The following is a 20,336-nucleotide window of genomic DNA, read 5'->3' on the forward strand; positions in this document are numbered from 1 at the left end:
GAAGCCCGCGTACCGAAAAAAAAAAAAAAAAATGTAGCAGTGCTGTCCAGTAGGAATATAATGGGGGTTACACACATTTTTATTTATTTTTTATTTTTGGCTGTGTTGGGTCTTCGTTGCTGTGTGAGGGCTTTCTCTAGGCGGTGAGCAGGGGCTACTCTTCGTTGTGGTGCAAGGACTTCTCACTGTGGTGGCTTTTCTTGTTGCAGAGCACGGGCTTTAGGCGCACGTGCTTCAGTAGCTGTGGCACACGGGCTCTAGAGCACAGGCTCAGTAGTTGTGGCCCGTGGGCTTAGTTGCTCCGCAGCATGTGGGACCTTTCTGGACCAGGGATTGAACCTGTGACTCCTGCACTGGCAGGTGGATTCTTAACCACTGCGCCACCAGGGAAGTCCTTGTGGTTACAAATCTAATTTTAAAGTTCATAGTATCTACGTTGAAAAAGGAAAAATAAGTGGAATTCATTTTATTAATATATATTACTTAATCCAGTATATACAAGGTATTATTATTTTAGTGTGCAACCAGTATAAAGTTATCGAGATATTTTTCTAATTTTGATGTTAAGTGTTGAGCATCTGGTGTGTGTTTTACACTTGGGGCTCATCCCATCTCAGACCAACTGCTCCTCAAAAGAGCACAGTAGCCATCTGTGGTGAGTATTGGCCACGGTATCTCCTGCATTGGCCAGCGCAGGCTGCAGATGGGTGGTTGCGGTGAGTGTGGAGGGTGAGATTGGCAGCCCAGCGTCTGGAAGAGTGGGTACTTGGCATGTATTGAGTGTACGGGAGGGTCCGGAGGGGTGTGCTGTGGCCTGAATTCTGTTGGGATTTCTGTACCTCTTTTATTTTTTCACTAGAACCTTCCCTTTTCTGTGCCAGAATCAGCAGAGATCCCTTTAAACTTGCTCACTGAGGGTTCTCCCCATTTTCTCTTGGCCTTATATTAGGGATCTATTACAAGGTGCTCTTCAAATTCTTGGTCACTCTGATGCTTGGTTTTCTACTCATCTGTCTTCTAAGTCATGTAGATTCATTTTCCTTTATTTTTGGTACAGTATGAGCCCACCTAATTGTTCCTAGAGTGTGCCAAATTCCATTTCTTTTTTTTTTAAAAATATTTATTTATTTATTTGGCCGTGCCGGGTCTTAGTTGCGGCACATGGGATCTTTTTTTCTTTTTTTTAGCTGAGGCATGCGGGATCTGGTTTCTTGACCAGGGATCGAACTCAGGCCTCCTGCATTGGGAGCATGGAGTCTTAACTGCTGGACCAGGGAAGTCCCCAAATTCCATTTCTAAAACAGGGAGCTCTGTATTTCTACTAATTATGGGCCCGTTAGCCTGTGTTGAGTGACAGTAGAATTTGTAATTTTTTTTTTTTTTTTAAAGAAAATCAGAAAGCAAGGGTGCAAAGCACTTTGGTAAGTTAGTCATCAGCAATTCTGAGTCTTGATGGTTCGCACACATTTTTGTGGTTTTAGTTCCTATATTTAATGGGATTTTTAAAGGGAGAAAGCAAAAATTCCAGAAGCAACTTAGCGTTTTTAAACGGACAGGCTTTTGCATCTTTATTGTTGAGTTTTGAATTCACTCTTGTTTTTGGTGCTTAAGTATTCTTATAATCTAATGGAAATGTACATTTTAAGATCAGTATGTTCATTGTAATCATTCCTCTTTTAAGAATCTAGGTGAATTGATATTAGAATTCACTAAGGATATGCTTAAAAAGAAAATAGAAGGCTTTGAGAGTTCTTTTCAATATTGTAAAAGTAATACACTCATTATAGAAAATTTGAGAATATAGAAAACTGAATAGAACGAAAGAGCAGCATTGTTGTATCACCCGAAGGCAATCATTGTTCTTTTTGGTTTGTTTCTTGTCTTTTTTTCTATGGGCTTTTAAAAAATTTTCTAATCATTGTATTACATAATTTTATTTCTTGCTTTTTTCACTTAACATTATAACGTTGTCATTTTTCCATGTTATGAAATTCAACAAATACTTTAATGTTGGCCTAATAATAATTATTGATATACAACTTATTTAACTATTATTGTATTATTGAGCCTTTAGGTTATTCTTACTTAAAGGTTTTTTTTGTTTCCTTTAAAATTATTTCTTTTTTCCTGATTATGAAAGTACTGGGTACTTAATATAGGAGATAGAAAACGAGAAGTAGAAAGAATTTAAAAACATGAGTAATTCTACTCATAATGGCAGCTATTTTGATGTATACCTTCTGGTCATTTTTCCTATGAATATTCTTTTGTGATGTTAATTTACACAAATACACAAAACTTTTGTACAAGGTTTTGTTTGTTTTTAAAGACTGTACATTGAATTAGCATTTTCCATGTCACCAGCCTTTCTAACCATCATTCTTTTTTTAAAAAATTTTTTTAAATTTTTTTAAAAATTTTTTGCGGTACGCGGGCCTCTCACTGTTGTGGCCTCTCCCGTTGCGGAGCACAGGCTCTGGACGCGCAGGCTCAGCGGCCATGGCTCACGGGCCCAGCCGCTCCGTGGCATGCGGGATCCTCCCGGACCGGGGCACGAACCCGTGTCCCCTGCATCGGCAGGCGGACTCTCAACCACTGCGCCACCAGGGAAGCCCCTAACCATCATTCTTAATGTCTGTATAGAATTCCACTGAATAAAATACAGTGTTTTCTTATTTATTTCCCAGTTGTGTATTTAGGTGTTTCTTAATAGGTGCAAGGGTTTAAGAACTTTTTTATTTTAGTGTGAATGCTGTGTGTTTTTATAGGTTCGTCTCACCCATGAAATTAAACACAAGAATATTGTAACTTTTCATGAATGGTATGAAACCAGTAATCATCTCTGGCTAGTCGTGGAACTCTGCACAGGTAAGATCATGTAAGAAGTGCTACGATTGTAGCCACAATATATAGTTTTGAGAAAACATGATGTAGTTTTTTTTTATAAATTTATTTTATTTTATTTATTTTTGGCTGTGTTGGGTCTTTGTTCCTGTGTGTGGGCTTTCTCTAGTTGTGGCGAGCAGGGGCTACTCTTCGTTGCAGTGAGTGGGCTTCTCGTTGCATTGGCTTCTCTTGTTGCAGAGCACAGGCTCTAGATTCGCGGGCTCCAGTAGTTGTGGCACGTGGGCTCAGTAGTTGTGATTCATGGGCTCTAGAGCGCAGGCTCAGTAGTTGTGGCACACGGGCTTAGTTGCTCTGCGGCATGTGGGATCATCCCGGACCAAGGCTCGAACCCGTGTCCCCTGTTTTGGCAGGTGGATTCTTAACCACTGTGCCACCAGGGAAGCCCTGATGTAGTTTTTGCTATTTTCCATTTTTCTTCTATTACACATATAAGCAGTGTTGATACTATTGAGTACGTTAACTTGAACACCTATTGCTTGATAGATATTAGGGACTGGAAAAGGGCAAAGGTGTTTGGTAAGAGGAAGACATGTAAAATTCAATTTGGGGTTAACTTTACTTTGGTATAAAATAATGCTAAATCACCTATATAACACTTAGAAATATTTTTTATTGATTATTGATCAAAAAAGCTTTCCCATTCAGTAAAAACAGTATTTTAGGTCAACTAGCTATTAGCTAATTAGTTTATAAAGTGCTTATCTTTTTAATTTTATGCAAAGGATACTTGCTCTTAAAAACTTAAGCAATATGGAAAAATACAAAGATGAATCAACAAATACCACTACCTAGCAATAATTAGAGATAACATGTTATAGCTCTTGCTTGCTATAACTTTCTAGGACTATATACTGGAAGAAAGGTGACTAAATACATAGATACTGTATTATCTGGGCTTTCAGTTTCAGTGTCTTTAGGAAAAAATGTAACAAGTACCATGGTTAGTGTACTTCTCTTTATACACTGAGTAATAATAAATCATTAAATATTAAGATGAAATATAATTATTTATAGCTTGATGAATCTCCTATGTACTGGCACTTAGAATTTAAAACAATCATTAAAGAGGTTATTTGGAATAATTTATTTGCATTTTATTTTTCTGAATCAGTAGGAGAAGTCTGTGGTTTAATTACTTTCATGAGATGTACACACTTTTGAGGTGATCAGGGCACTCAACATGTTTTACTTTTTGCTTCAGCTGTTATTTGTGACCCCTGGCCATTGTAATAGCCTAACTCTAATTTATGCCTGTGTTTGGAATGGTTCCTCACCCGCCAAACAAAATGAACAGACCCCAGAATACTCCTACCTTCATTGCACTAATTCTGATTGAACTTTCAGATGCTGGCTAAGACTTCACTTTCTCTGAACTTGACTCCTGTTATAATCTTGACCCTAAAAAAAAAAAAAAAAAGGTTTGTTTCTGGCACTTAGATGGTAGGAGATGTGAGTGGGACCCTGGTAGGGTATAGAAATGGAATTTGCAGTGTGTCTGCCATTGGCCTTTTATTTCATCAGTGGTGTACGTCAGAGTTTGTGATTTTCTAACTATTAAGGAAGAGCACCTTTTTTTGTTATGCAGTTCTTGTAGAATGTGACCTAACTTTGCACAGGAGTAAACATAACTGTACTTTGCACAGTGTGATTAAAGTGCACAGCTTAGGTTAGTATTTAACAGTAATTTTTGTAACTGTTTCTTTCCTGAGGGATCTGGAGTGAGAAATCACAGCACCAGAGTGATTCTCCCTTCATCCCACTGGCTTATTTATTGACTCTTCTTACAGTCTGAGCAGTCATTCTCCCTGAGCTGGCTCTGGAGTGTGGAGGTTTCCATTATGGTGCTTGGACCACTGTTTGTTAACATGTATGTTTCCCCTGCCAGACTGTCCAGGTATACTGATTTGATCATGTTTTAATGCTCAGGTCCCAGCATGGAACCTCCCAGAGGCACTGTGTAATATTGGTGGGTTAAAGTGGGTGATTTTAATCAACTTGCAGGTGGTTCCTTAGAAATGGTTATTGCTCAAGACGAAAACCTCCCAGAAGATGTTGTAAGAGAATTTGGGATTGACCTGATTACTGGATTACATCATCTTCATCAACTTGGCATTCTCTTTTGTGACATTTCTCCTGGGAAGGTAATTCATGAAAGTTGATTTCCTGTTTGTGTTTCAATTTATAGGGCTTCCTCAAAGGTGTTTTTATTTTTAGATACAGTTTTGATATAGAACATCTTGAAATTTTAAGTTAACACTTTTTTTAAACAAAAGGAAGTACATTGTACTATATTTTAGGCTTCTATTTAGCTACCCATTGAAGTAGCTTTTAGAAAGTGAAGTCTCCCCTCCTTTCAGGGTTCTTTGAGTAATTATTATTGCTCTTGAGGTATATGGTGAATGATGAGCTCAACAGATCTGTAAAATAAGATTCTTTGCTCTTAAATTATAGTACACAGTTATGAGCCATTATTTTAGTTTGATGATGACATCCTTGGCTATGTATGTATGATTCCTGATATTATGGGTCAAATATTTCTCTTTTCTGATAAAACTAATTATCCATAAGTAAACGTGCTTTAGTGTAGTAGAGTCACAAAACCTGCTTAGAGTCTGAGCCACATTAACACTGATATTTAGAAGCTGTGGGCCCTGGACAAGTTACCTTTTCTACCTTAGTTTTCTTGCCTGTGATATGGAAGTAGATATTTCAGGGAGATTGTGAGGATTATGCATTATATTTAGGTTACACTTTTAGGACATTTTCTTAGGGATTGTATGTGTTACTGGTCTTAGCTGCTAGTTCTTTTCCTTTGTTAATGTGAACACAATGAAATGAATAGTTGAATATTTCCTTGTTAAACATTTTTCTAGGCCATCTATATAAGAACCTAATTAAACCTACAAAAAGCTCGGTAAAAATTCTGTATAAAAAATAGAAGTTCTTGTTGAAATATTCATATACTTGTGTCAAGACTGTAACCACTTAACTGCATTATAGCCCTGAAAGCAGCTATAGACAATATGTAAATACATGGGTGTGCCTTTGTTTCAATAAACCTTTATTTATGGACACTGGAATGTCAGTTTCATGTAATTTTCACATGTCAAGAGATATTAGCTTATTTTCATTTTTTTCAGCTGTTCAGAAACATAAAAAACACTCTTAGCTCATGCTTGTACAAGCCTAGAGGCTATAACGTACCAACCTCTGTGTGGGAGCTCTTTAATGAGGTCTAGTATCAGCTCTTTATAACCTAGGAGCTTCAGGCTGATAAGTAAGGTAACTTTTATTCTAGAACTGGGGTTGGCAGAGTTCCAGCAGGATGACTGTTTCTGTAAATGGAGTTTTACTGGAACACCCACGTCCTTTCATTTATGTATTGTCAGTGGCTGCAGAGTTGAATAGTCAGGATAGAAGCCTTACGGCTTGCAAAGTCTAAAATATTTACTAACTTAAAATTTTTATCTGGCCCCTGCCGGTGGTTTTCAAAGTGTATTTCCTGTACCAGCAGCATCAGCATTACCTGGAACTTGTTAGAAATGCAGGTTCTTGGGCCCTACCCCAGACCTGTTGAATCAGGAACTCTCAGGGTAGGGATTAGTAGTTTTTCTTAACAAGGCCTCCAGGCGCTCAAAAAAAAAGTTTACAGGTAACTGTTGTAGACTAACTGACATCATTAGTATTTGTGACTAGAAGTTGAGGGTAAACTTTAAATTGCTTTTAAGGACCAAGAAGCCCCCTGATCCATTGCCAGGGAGGAAGAGATAAAGGTATGATTTCAACAATCAACAGATAACTTCTAATCACAGATTACATTAGCAGACTTGCGCACTTAACACATGCCAGTCACTGTCAAAAGCCCTCTGCATCATGTATAACCTCAGTCCTTACAACAGTCTGAAGAGTTAAGTATCATTTTTTCCATTTTGTAGGTGAAGAGACAGATTTACAAAGGTTAAGTAAAGTCTGCAGGTCAGACTGCCAGTAAGTGGTGGACCTAGGTCTCAAATCTAGATCTCTAACTTCAACACCCTAGTCTTAACCCTAAATCATACGTCCTCATTTGAATGAACAACCCCTAGGACAGGTGGTCTTCCAAATCCTCTTTCAACTGTCACTGAGAATAGGTGATTATAGATTGTTTCATATACTTTCCTCTTTATCTTTCCCAAAAGACTGAGGTTTCCCTCTGTGGTTAAATGATGTCTTTTTCATCTACATCTGATAAGGGACAATTTAATATTTGATTCTATTACTAGTCAAATGTTGGATTTATGTTTCTTTGGCTTCTTTTTTTAAAAAATTGTAAGCATTTAATTTTCTGAGTTGTGATGAAGCGAGAAAACCAATACTCAGAGTTCTATAGTGAGATTATAAGAGGTACGGATGGAAATGCAAACTGAATAGAATTTGTTTCTAAACACATTTGTTTTTTTAACCTTTATAGATACTCTTGGAAGGGCCTGGCACACTGAAGTTTAGTAATTTTTGCTTGGCCAAAGTGGAAGGTGAAAGTTTGGAAGAGTTCTTTGCATTGGTGGCAGCAGAAGAAGGAGGAGGAGGTGATAGCGGGGAAAATGTACTGAAGAAAAACATGAAAAGTAGAGTCAAAGGTACGTGGAGAGCTTCCAGGTCAGAACTCTAGTTGTGGGCCACCCAAGTCATGTGTTTAGGAGATAATGCCCACCTTTTATGTTGCCAGTCAAAAAATGTATTAAAAATGATCAGGAGAAGTCTGGATTTATGGATGGTTTTTTCCAGGGTCTACATTTTCCATGTGGCTCTAATGCCGTGTGAGGCGCAGGGAACCTCTCACAAAGCCTTATCCTTAGCTTTATCACTGACGACTCATTAGAACATAAGGAGAGGGGTTTTGTCTCCCTTCCTGCTGTATTCTCAGCACTTAGAACAGTGTCTGGCATACACTGGTGGCTCAGGAGATACTCAACATTGTTGAGCAGCTGATATTCTTCTGCAAGTAAGATTTTTTTAAAAATTTATTTATTTATTTATTTATTTTTGGCTGTGTTGGGTCTATGTTTCTGTGCGAGGGCTTTCTCTAGTTGCGGCGAGCGGGGGCCACTCTTCATCGCAGTGTGCGGGCCTCTCACTGTCGCGGCCTCTCTTGTTGCGGAGCACAGGCTCCAGACGCGCAGGCTCAGTAGTTGTGGCTCACGGGCCTAGTTGCTCCGCGTCATGTGGGACCTTCCCAGACTAGGGCTTGAACCCGTGTCCTCTGCATTTGCAGGCAGGTTCTCAACCACTGAACCACCAGGGAAGCCCGTAAGGAAGATTTTTAAGGGTGTGTCCTTGGGAGGTGGTTTTGTCAGTGAGATGGGGCCTGAGCTGTTAGATTGCTGTGCTTGAGGGGAGAGTGTGAAGTCATATTTCTTATACCAGAACTTTTGATAGAAGTGATAAAGATCTTTTTTCCTTAAGTTCCTGGTGTATGTACTTGAGACTTTGGACCACCGAAGCTCTGGTACACTCACCAGGAAGCAAAGGGCACTGAGAGAGAGAGTGGCATCCTTGGGCTTGGTAGTCATATGGCTGTGGATGAGAGGAATGAGGGAAAGGGACGGGGGGAGCAGCGGGTTAACAGAGGCCCCATAAATATGAGCAAGGAACTTTAACTTGCAGGGCCAGTCTTGTAAGATTTCATGCTCAGGGAGAAGGCTTTCTAAATCCCCAAATATCGTTCCATGGGTTGACTGGCATCCTATGAAAATGAGTATTATGGACTATGCTTTTATATAGAAAACAAGGAGGGCAATATGTTTCAGGAATGTGTATTTGAAATTTTCCCCTTTCGTAAGGGGAAGAGGGCTGTGTTGTGAAGAAATGTCAGAGTTTCTAGCAGTGACACTCGATTACTTCTGAGCTTAATCTAAGAACAGTCCCCATGGTGGGCGCACATTAACCTCTTTTCCAAGGGATTGGTGATTACTCACTTCATGGTAAGAACATTCTCATTGGAAGATGGGAGGCTGTGGGTTTTGGCGAGTGCTCTGTTACTGCCCAGCTCTGTGACTTAGAGGATGTTCTTTCGTACCTTCCAGGCTTCAGCTGCTCTCATAAGTAAGCAAGGGAACTTTCTATCTCTAGAATTTGGTGTTTCTATGTAATACTAAACTCTGTATCAAGTGTACATGATACACACTAGTGCTGTTCACCAAATAGGTCCTGTTCTGTTCCTCTTCTGGTTACATGGTAGGATTGCGTCTTCCCTGCCAAAGCTCACCAAGTGTGTGCAGAAGTGATAAGAGTCTCTGGGAATTTTAAGAGCCAGTGTTTAATTTGCTATGTTCTTTGCCCCTGCCTTGGTGATTGAGGTAGCATGGTTGAAATGAAGCCTGGGTCTTGGATGGACTGACTGTGAGGGTCGGGGCCCCTTGGCTGACCTGTGAGGGACATGTAGTTTCAGTTATAAGAAAACCTGTGTGGTTAAGTCAGTGGGAATTTGGGGTGCTTACTGCTGCATAACTTAACCTATCCTATTCAAAATACTACAGTCAAAGGTTCTTTTCTTTCAACTCTTTGAATTGTTAATTTAAAAAAAGAATGCACCTCAATGTGCCACACCTCTTACCCGGGTGAATATTCAAAATCTTTGTATTTTTATATATTCCCACATATTCTTGGGAAGTGGGACCTTAATATTAGAAAACATTAAAAAAATGTGAAATATGCATGAAATTATATTTATGTGCGTGTTCTCCCATCTTTTTTCACCTCACCTGGTCTCTCCTAGGTAGATTTGTGTTGGGAACAGGACAAATGCCTAACAAAGCTGACCTTTCTCCCATGTTCTTAGGATCTCTTATCTATACAGCTCCAGAAATTGTGAGGGGTACTGACTTCTCCATTACCAGTGACCTGTGGTCCTTGGGCTGCCTGCTCTATGAAATGTTTTCAGGTGATTACTTTCTGGTTCAGTTTAAAATCAGAGCTGGACACACACACAAAGGTTACATCTGGAGTTTTCAAAGAGTTTACCTATAAGATGTGAAAAAGCTAGTTTTCCTAAAATTTTCTGTGTACTGATTTTGGCTGACTTGCTTGGTGTCTAGGCATATGCAGATTTGTAGGAACTTTTGACATGGAGGTATTTTTCATGATAATCATTTGGAATGTTGAAATATGCCAAACTAATGTGTCTAACTGATTATTAGTAGAAAATCTTGTAAAGGTACCTGTGACTGAATTATCAGATGTATCCGGTGGCCCATGTAGCCATTGGATCATGGTTGTCCATAAGTGAATTTTGTATTTGTTAGGATGATAAATTTTGAATTACACAACTATAAAAATATATAGACAGTGTGCCTGGTATGTACTAGGCATTCAATAATTAGTTATTGCTATATACATATTTTTTCCTGTAAATTATGCAATCCTGAACTATCTGTAGTTGAGATTTATTAAGAATTATTGGTAACAGCAAACTGTTGTTTAATTTTGCACGTTTTCACATGATTTCAGGAAAACCTCCGTTCTTCTCAGAAAGTTTCTCAGAATTAGTTGAAAAGATTTTTTATGAAGATCCTTTGCCACCTATTCCAAAAGGTAGGATGTTTTTATTATAAATGCAGTTAATTTACTTCTTACGTGGACTAAAGGTGCACTTTTATCCCCAAAGTGTGTTTTTATTGATTCATAACCCCTCAAATTTATATTTTCTAAATAGTCACAAATTGATATTTTTAGAAAGGCTAGCATTCCTTTGGCCATTTTAAAAAAGATACTGAAATGGAAAACAAAGTACTACTAAGACTTTCCCTCATTTAAAAATACAAATTATCTTGTGCTCCTATATCAGAAGAAGTCTGGTTCAAAGATTTAAGAAACTCAAACTTTTATGTCTTGGTGTGTTCATGTGTATGTACCATTTACTTAATGTGTAGTCATGCCCCATGTAGTTATTTCTTTTTAGTGCTTGAATAGGAACAAATCAGGTGTTTCTCAGTCCTTGATGAATCAGAATGCTACCCAGATAAGCTTTTAAAGTCTTTTAAGCTAGATATGGTTGTATTTTTAAAGTGTTGGCAATTTAATCATACAAAGTGTAATTAATGTAAGTCTACCATTAACAATTTTAAGAAAAGAAAAAGAAGGTACAAACATAATAAAACACTTTGTTACACACCTCAAAAGATGTAGATCTTAAGTCACAAAGATGAAAACAGGACTTTATGAAAAATAAGGTTGTGAGTTTTTAAAGAAAAAAATCCTCAGTAATTAATGGAAAGAATAGAAATACAGAGTATCTTCAGTATTTTAAGAATCATCCTAGGTGAAAAAACAACTCTCGATATTTTGCAAATGGTCTATGTTTCTTAAAACAAAAAGCATTTCTTTTTTATTAACTTTATTTTAGTTTTCGTAGAAATCAGTCCTTCCTGTCTCCTATAATGATGACTTCTGATTTTTGTTGTTGTTGTTTTAAGTACTCATAGTACTGAGTATTGTTTTCTCCTAATAAGTTAAAGATTTTTATGTAGGGAAGAGAAATCTGAGAATGAAGATATCAAAGGTCTGGTCAAGATACCACTTTGGCCTAAGTGTAATTATTTCACAGGGATCTTGATCAGACTGTGGCCACAGTGCCTGATAGCACCATCTGTTCTGATGGCTTTGGCCATTATCTTCATGGCCACTTCTTTTAATGATAGACTGATAATTTGACCGTGGTATGTATCTTTCTAATATAAAAAGATAAAACACTTGGAGATTAATGGAATTGGACATTGTCATAATATTGTGATGGTTATTTTCCTGTTAAAAATCTTTAAAGAGAGATTGCAAGTACTCTAATCATAGTATAGTATAAAGCAAAGCTGGTCAAGTTAAGAGAAAATGGTCAGAAAATGAGGCATAATTAATAGTTGAAGACCAAGGGTATGAGTTTGTCAAGCTGGTGGTCCTTACTGGGGTTGTTCAGTAAAGAGAAAGTTTAGAGGTTAGTCAGAGCTTAGTTTTTGAGATTCATATTTTTTGTGGTCCAGGGAAAAGTTTTTAATTTTTGTGTCCTGCCCCCCCCATCCCTCTCCTGGCATTAAATGAAGACTGTAATTGTTACTATGTATTCAGTGTTCTCTTAAAAATAATTTATGTGCTTAAAATACTTTTATTATGATGTTGATGTAGGGTGTGTTTTCAGCTACTTATCACTTTTTTTCTTTTTTGGGTATTACTTTGTGTATAGATTCTTCTCGTCCTAAAGCTTCTTCAGATTTTATTAATTTGCTTGATGGTTTACTTCAAAAAGATCCTCAGAAAAGGTATGTATGGGTAGTACTTTAACATGAATAGAGACTGGAATCCTTTTTGCCTTTAGTGTACTTCTAACACTGTACTGGTCTTAATATAGAAAGAACTGTTCAAATTATCTTTTTTGAAAAAAAAAGAAATCTGAGTTTACACTGAGGGGCTGCTCTCGGTTTACAGGTGTTTTTAATCATGAGGAATTTTAACTTTTAATGTAGCAAATAGTCGCCTCATAGGTTCACAGATTTTCTTGTAACTCCCAAATCCAAGAGGTACATTTTTTTTTTTTGTCCCCCCCCCCGACTGTCTTAGCCTACTCAACTACGGATGACATGGTCCAAATACTTAACGTAATAACGACTAACTGAGCAATGTTTTCAATGCGATGTGATTTATGATAATCCTGTCATACTGGGAATATCAAGTGACAGGATAATAGGCACAGTGTGAATTTTCTGTGTTGCAGGGATGGCAGGAAGTTAGAAATCCTTATGGTGTGGAGTGGGGGAGGGCAGGAGGGAGTGGGGAGTGAAGAGGGGGTCTTCCTGGCCTGAGAGACAAGAGAACCTAGGTTCTGGTTCTGCCACTAGGTATCTAGGGGTTTTAGGCAAGCATTTGGGGTCTCTGCTTCAGGATATAAAATGAAGAATAAATTTAGTGTAGCATGTAATGTATCTTCATTAAATATAACTGAAAAACTGCAGAAGAAAATCTTGATTCTCGTATAAGTTGTAAGACACTCCTATGCTTACAATAGAATGCTTTTAGGATCAACGTTATTTTAGCGGATACCTTCCCAGACATATTTGGATAAGATATAAATATACTTAATTTAACTTACTTTATTTAGGATTTATTTAGGACAAATTTCCACATATTTATATCCCATATTAAATACTTTTTTGCATACATGAGACCACCCCATAATCTAGTCTTTTTCTCTCTATATATTTGCTTGGTTATTTTAAATGGCTGCTGAATGTACATGTAACAACCTGTAATAACAACATTGAGACTTTTCTTGATTTGGAATATCATATACACTGACTGCTACAGTAAATATCCTATTTTATTTGTTGTTGTTCACTTAGGCAGTTATCACCTTTGGATAATTTTCTTAAGGTGGGGTTGCTGGCCAAAGGCTAAGAACAGTAAAAAGTTTGACACATTTGCTGCATCCTAGGAACACGGGTGGGTTTATACCTCCAGCATTAGAAATTTCCTTCCCCCCCATTGTTACCTACAATGGGTTTTGTTGATCTTATAAATTTTTGCTAATCTAATGGATGAAAAAAATTCCATTTTATTGGTAATTTTAATTGTTAGTGAATTTTAGGAGCCCTTTGTATAAAAGGAACATTATATGTGGTTGCAAATTCTCTCTTTTACATTTGTGTTTTAATTTTGATCAAGGTAGTTTTTATTTCAGTATGGAAATTTTGAACGATTAAATGAATCAGATACAAATTTTTTGTTTTAAAATTTTAGTCGAGCTTAATCATTCTGAGTTTGAGTATACCTCAGGTATAATCTATTTAATTAATTAATTTATTTTTTGGCCACCTCTGCGGCATGTGGGATCCTAGTTCCCCAACCAGGGATTGAACCCGTGCCTCCTGCAGTGGAAGCATGGAATCCTAACCACTGGAGTGCCAGGGAATTCCCCGCAGGTACAATCTACTAGTAGTAAAATTTGATGCTTTGATAGTGAGTCTGGGTTTTAAATATGGCCTGAAGTCATTTTAAAGTGGGTGAACTAGTTAGATAACGTTTTGACTTCTAAAGAGAAGCGTGACTCTGGGTAGTCATGAGGTTGATAATCTTCTTTATTTCTGAATGAAGTTCTAAAAGTGAAGTTCCAAAAAGAATGTGTGAAACAAATCTGATGTATGTAACTGGGGCATGTCCTGGGAATTCTCCATGGTAAATCACGTTAAAATAGATTTTTAACATTTATGTTTTATAAAGATTAACTTGGGCAGGACTACTGCAGCATTCATTTTGGAAGGATGCTTTCACTAGAAAAGATCAGGACTCAAGCAACGAGGATTCCAGTGTCAGGTAGTATAAGCTTATTTTTGTGTGTGGGGCATGGTTATTAAACACTTGTACCCTTGCTATTCTGTTTTTGCAGCATCAATGACATGAACTTCTATGCCTTCATAATAGGAGGAAATCAAGCATGTGTTTAATTAAGGGTTTTGCTTAAAGAGCTTAGTCATGCTTAAAGAGCTTAGAGCATTTTGTGTTCTTGATTTTGCTCATTTTCTGGTCAATTGTTTATCCAGGCAGGGATTTAGTATGGTCGTCATTAGTTTTTGTTCATTGTGTTCAGCTGGCTTCCCACCTTGTCAGCACATGGTAGGATCTCATTTCCCCTTTCAAGTTAGGTGCAGTCATGTGACTTGCTTTGGTTAATAAAATGTGAGCAGAAGTGACCTGTGTTATTTCTGGATAGAAACTCAAAGAGCCACTGTGTGATGTGCCACATTTCTTTCTCTTGATGAGGTAATTGGGAAGGAAATGTCCAAGTGGAGCTGCTGTCAGGCTGGGTCTTTAGTGACCATGATGAGCATAGCTTTCCTGCCAGCCTTCAGTGGCTATGTGCTTGAGTGAGACATAAAGCTAGGAGATTCTGAGTTCTAGGATTTGTGGATTTTGTGTTACCACAATATAACCTAGTTCATCCTGACTAATCCACTTCACTTTTATTATAAAATCTTTTTAGCCCAGGACAGTTATAAAAGTCATGGTATTTAAAAAAAATTAATTTATTTTTGGCTGTGTTGGGTCTTAGTTGTGGCATGTGGGATCTTCCGTTGCAGCGCGCAGGCTTCTCTCTAGTTGTGGTGCACAGGCTCAGCAGTTGTGGTGCCTGGGCTTAGTTGTCCCACGGCATGTGGGATCTTAGTTCCCTGATCAGGGATTGAACCTGTGTCCCCTGCGTTGGAAGGTGGGTTCTTAACCACTGGACCACCAGGGAAGTCCCAAAATGATGGCATTTTGAAAAGAACAAGGTGAGAAGTAGGTGAATAGAGGCAAAGTCCTGATAATTGACTCCCCCTCTCCTTCATTCATTCGATGGTAAGTGGTTGTCTGATTCTTAATTTTAATCTTGTAAATTCAGTGTATTGGATAGAGAAGTCTGAATTCTATTTAAGGTCTCTCCCAAACTTCGGTTTCTGTGATCCATTGAGCTTCAACTATGTTTTCACATTGTATTAGACTCTCTGAAAAGTACAGAAACCTGGGCTTAGGACCTGGTCCATCAGTGTCAGCAAATCCCAGGACACCTTTCACCTTAGTTTGTCATCTTCCTTTTAATCTGTATGCCTTTTATTTCTTTTTCTTGCCTTACTTCCCTTGCTGGGACTTTTTCGGTAGGGTAATGAATGAGGAGTGATGAAAATGAACACATTGCCTGGTTTCTCATTTTAGAATGAAAGCATTCAGCCTTTACTTGTTAAATATGATGAGCTGGAGGTTTTTGTAGCTTCCCTTTTTCAGTTTGAATGAATGTTAAATTTTGTCATTCTTTCTGTATCATTTGATATGATCATGTGGGTTTTCTTCTTTAGACTCTCATTATGGACTCTTACATAAATTGGTTTTCATATATTGAGGCAGCCTTGCCTTCCCACAATAAACCCCACTTAGTCATGGTGTATTATAGTTTTTATGTCTTGATGGATGTGTTTGGGACCAAGTAGCAGTAGGACAAGGAGAGAGGAGAAAAAGAGAACAGAGCGACAGGGATTTGCTTCACATTCTTGGGGGTCATAACTCTCTGGCTAGAGAAGAGAATGTTCCTCCTTCAGGGTTTTAGGCACTGGCCAGAAGCAGCTGCTGTCCCCTGTAGCTGCTGCAGGATTATCTGCAGGCTGGGGAAGGACAAAATGGAAAAAGCAAAAGCAAAAGAACAAACAAAAAACTAGGGTGTTTCCACTGTGCTGACCCTTAGGGGTCCCCTTTCCTGTTCCTTGGAACAGAAATGGAGGGCTTCTCTTGGGGCTCCTGTCTCTACTCACTGCTTTTGAGTCCAGGTCGAACAATGCTGGAAGGGAAAAAAAAGGGAAACTCAGTACTGGTTCACTGATATCTTGAGTTATGGTTTACTTCTCCGATCTGCCTGCTGTTACTTATTTTTCAGGGATAAGGTTTATAGGCTTCTTAGTACAGTACCTACCATGTAGTAAGTGCTCATTTTAGCTACTCAATGAAAAATATTACTTTCATAACTCACTAGTTGTTTTTTTTTTTTTTCTGGCCACACCACACAGCTTGCAGGATCTTAGTTCCCCGACCAGGGATTGAACCCAGGCCCTGGCAGTGAAAGAGTGGAGTCCTAACCACTGGACCACCAGGGGAACTCCCTCTAACTCAATAGTTTTGCCAAATGTCCTGTGCAGTTTAAGTATCTTTTCCGACCTCTTGTTTGACAGAGAAAACCCTACAGAAAGCTCAGTAGTAAGCTTGATTGTGTTGGGTTTCTATCGTTGCACAGCAGAAACCTGGAGTATTCTGGGTCACAAGATTCCAAGGAGCTTCTCAAGAGCCCTCATTGTGGACAAGCAAAAGGGGAGGAGAGTGGTGAGCAGCCCGGTCAGTCCTTCAGACTAGGTGAGCTTTCATTGGGCGCTCTTGAGCTCAGAGTGCTATTTCTGAGAGTTCCTAATTTGTGTTGCCTTTCTCTTTAAATCTCTGTGTACGTCGTGCCCTGCTCATGTTTTTGTTCATCGATGGATATTGTTTTACCTTCCTGCCACAGAAAATCCATCTGAGTTGCGGCCTAAGAGCACTCTTGGGGGTCCATTGAATGAGTCCATGTTTCTTCTCAGGTATGTAAAATGACAGAGCAAAAAGGGATCCGTGGGAGATGCAAGTGAAATCTTCTTAAAGTGTCTGTTGTCTGGCTGGTAAACCATGTTATACAGAAATAAAGGACGGGGAGAAATGCGAATTCCAGTCTCACTCTACTTTCAAAGTTACTGTTAAGTGCTGGCCAATGGAATGTAGACGTCGCTATGTATTTTTTAAAAAATTTTAACCAAACCACCTTATTTTTCCTGTTTATAAGGGTTAATTGAAACTTTTTCATTTTGTACTTCTACTTCAAATAAAATTGAATTTAAAATTTCTGAACTCCAGCTTCATTTAGATAAAGACTTATAGAAAACAGGTTGTGTTTTTATTTAAATGTCGCTTTATCCGGGAGGCTTAAACAATATTTGCAATCACTGAAATAATAAAATCAGAATGGTATTTAAAGTGATTAAGACCAGTGTATTTAAAATTTTATTAATGTGTAAATATTGTGTTATATTTTATTTATAGTTTTAGTTTCATAGATAAATAGCTTAATTTCATGACACAGGGGTTATAATGATAAACTAAAATTTCCTGGTTTGTTTTACTCATATTTAAATATAAAGCATGTTAAATTTATTTATACATATCTTAGGCATTTTAAATTCAGTTTTTTAAAAAAAAATTTGTACAATCTCTGGTATATTTTATGACCTAAGTAAGTCCTTGTTTAATGAATGAATAAAAAGTCAAGTGAATGAAGGAGGGGTGATATTTGGAAATTTGAAGGAATTCATCAAAAGAGACCATAATGATCTGAATGGAAGAATTTCATAAAATGCAGAAAACTCAAAATCAGAGACCTGGGTGTAATGGAGTGGTTCACAGAGTATGGCAGCCATTGATAAGTGTAGGAGGAATCATTAAAAATAGATACAGAATATAACTTGTTGCTTAAGTGGGTACCAAGGTAATTTTCCATTTCAAACATTTTATGAAATAAAATTGTAAACCTTGTCTATGCTTTGTAGAATATTCTATTTTATTATGTTAATCCTGCCTAGATCAGCAGACATTAAAAAAATAAAATCTTTCTTTTTAGGTTTCTGGTTAAAACAGAAAATACTGTATATTATTCTATATATAATATATATATATTATATATTATATATATAAATATATAATAAATAAAAAAAACAATTACCCAGGAAATTACTTTGAAAACAGTTTAAAAAAATTAGTGTCATAAACACAAATTAGAGTTTAAAGTTTTTAAAATCTAATGAGATCACATAGAATCATCATATTCTACCGTTTTTCATGAGATGTGTTTTTTAACCCAGAAAATGGTAAACAGGATAAAGTTTCTGAAATGTGAGTAATGTTAACTGGTGTGCACTTTTCAGTTCTCGTCCGACTCCAAGAACTAGCACTGCAGTGGCATTAAATCCTGGTGAGGCTATGACTCAAATTTCACCACAGAAGACTTCTCCCTTGACCAAAGTAAGCAGAGATGGAATTTTCTTTTTTCTTTTTACGTAGGATACAGGGATTCAGAAGAATAATTGCAAGTTAATCTCTGAACTATGTTTTTAATTGCAAAATTCACAACTAAGTCATCTTCCTTGATTATCACTGGTTTTTCTAGTAAGTACTCTTGAGAGAGAGGTGCTTCATAGGTGTTTTTTTTGATAACCGCTTTATTGAGATATAATTGACACACCATATAGTTCACCCATTTAAAGTGTATGATTCAGGGGCTTTTAGCCTAGTCACAGAGCTAATGCAGTCATCAGCACAGTCAATTTTAGAATGCTCATCATCCTGCAAAGAAGCCCTGTACTCATGAGCAGTCACTCCTGTTTTCTTCCAGTCTCTCTACCCTCTTGCCTGAGGCAACCACTAATCTACTTTCTGTCTTTATAAATATGCCTCTTCCGGACATTTCATATAAATGGGATCATACAATATGTGATCTTCTGTGACTGGGTTTTTTCACTTAATGTAGTGTTTTTAAGATTCATCCAAATTGTACCATGTATCAATACTATATTCCTTTTTACTACCCAATATATTCCGTTGTATATACCACATTTTATTTTTCCATTCATCCATTTGTGGATATTTGGATGGGTTTCCCCTTTTGGCTATTCTGAGTGATGCTGCTATGAACATTTGTGTACATCTTTGTGTGGGTGTGTGTTCTATGCTGTATCATATGGTAACTGTTTAACCTTTTGAAGAACTGCCAAATTGTTTTCCAAAGCAGCTGTACCATTTTACATTCTCAGCACCAGTGTATGAGGGTTCCAATTTTTGCACATCCTCACCAAAACTTGTTATTATGTGTTTTAAAAAATTGTGATAAAATACACATTACATAAAATTTACCATTTTAACCATTTTTAAGTGTACAGTTTGGTGGCATTAAGTACATTCACACTGTTATGTAACCATCACCACTATCCATTCCCCCCTACCCATCCCTCCCCCCAACCCCATCCGCTGGCAACCATTGTTCTACTTTCTGCTTCTATGAATTTGCCTAGTAACCTTATATAAGTGGAATCATACAATATTTGTCCTTTTGTATCTGGCTTATTTCACTTAGCATAATGTCTTCATGACCCATCCATGTTGTAGCATGTATCAGGAATTTAATTCCTTTTTAAGTCTGAATAATATTCCATTGTGTGTATGTACCAATTTATTAATTCATCTTTCGATGCACACTTGGGTTGCTTGAACCTTTTGGTTATCGTGAATAGTGCTGCATCGTCTCTTTTTGGTTACAGCCATCCTAGTAGGTGTGAAATTATATCTCACTGTAATTTTAATTTGCATTTCCCTGTTGGCTAATGATGTTGAGCATCTTTTCATGTGCTTATTGGCCATTTGTATATTTTCTTCGGAAGAATGTCTGTTCAAACCTTTTGCCCATTATTGTGTTGTAGGGGTTCTTTATATATTACAGATATATGATTTATAAACATTTTCTCCTGTTCTGTGAATTGTCCTTTCACTTTCTTGATGGTGTCCTTTGAAGCACAAAGGTTTTAAATTCTGATGTAGACCAAATTATATTTTTTGTGTGTTTGTTGTTGCCTGTGTACTCTTGGTGACATAACTAAGAAACAGTTGTCTACTCGAAGGTCATAAAGGTTTATTTCTATGCTTAGCTCTTACATTTAGGTTTGTAATCCATTTTGAGTTACTTTTTGCATATGGCACGAGGTAGGGGGTCCAACTTCTTTGTTTTGCATGTGGTTATCCAGTTGCCTCAGCACCGTTTGTTGAGAAGGGTCTTCTTTCCCCAAGACATTAAATAATGTCTTGGAATTCTTGTTGAATAT

The 20,336-nt window shown here is 37.5% G+C and overlaps 1 protein-coding gene across 1 annotated transcript in view; it reads left to right on the forward strand.

Moving 5' to 3' along the window:
• Window positions 1-20,336, forward strand: part of ULK4 (unc-51 like kinase 4) — a 114,603-nt gene that overhangs the window by 2,082 nt on the left and 92,185 nt on the right. Inside the window, 10 exon segments of the mRNA XM_007472126.1 lie at window positions 2,769-2,868; window positions 4,909-5,048; window positions 7,358-7,523; window positions 9,725-9,826; window positions 10,393-10,476; window positions 12,116-12,191; window positions 14,146-14,238; window positions 16,682-16,797; window positions 16,946-17,015; window positions 18,390-18,486. Coding sequence (XP_007472188.1) covers window positions 2,769-2,868; window positions 4,909-5,048; window positions 7,358-7,523; window positions 9,725-9,826; window positions 10,393-10,476; window positions 12,116-12,191; window positions 14,146-14,238; window positions 16,682-16,797; window positions 16,946-17,015; window positions 18,390-18,486 — 1,044 coding nt within the window.

This window comes from Lipotes vexillifer, unplaced genomic scaffold (assembly GCF_000442215.2).
Source record: "Lipotes vexillifer unplaced genomic scaffold, Lipotes_vexillifer_v1.1 scaffold820, whole genome shotgun sequence".
NCBI classification, from domain to species: domain Eukaryota; kingdom Metazoa; phylum Chordata; class Mammalia; order Artiodactyla; family Lipotidae; genus Lipotes; species Lipotes vexillifer.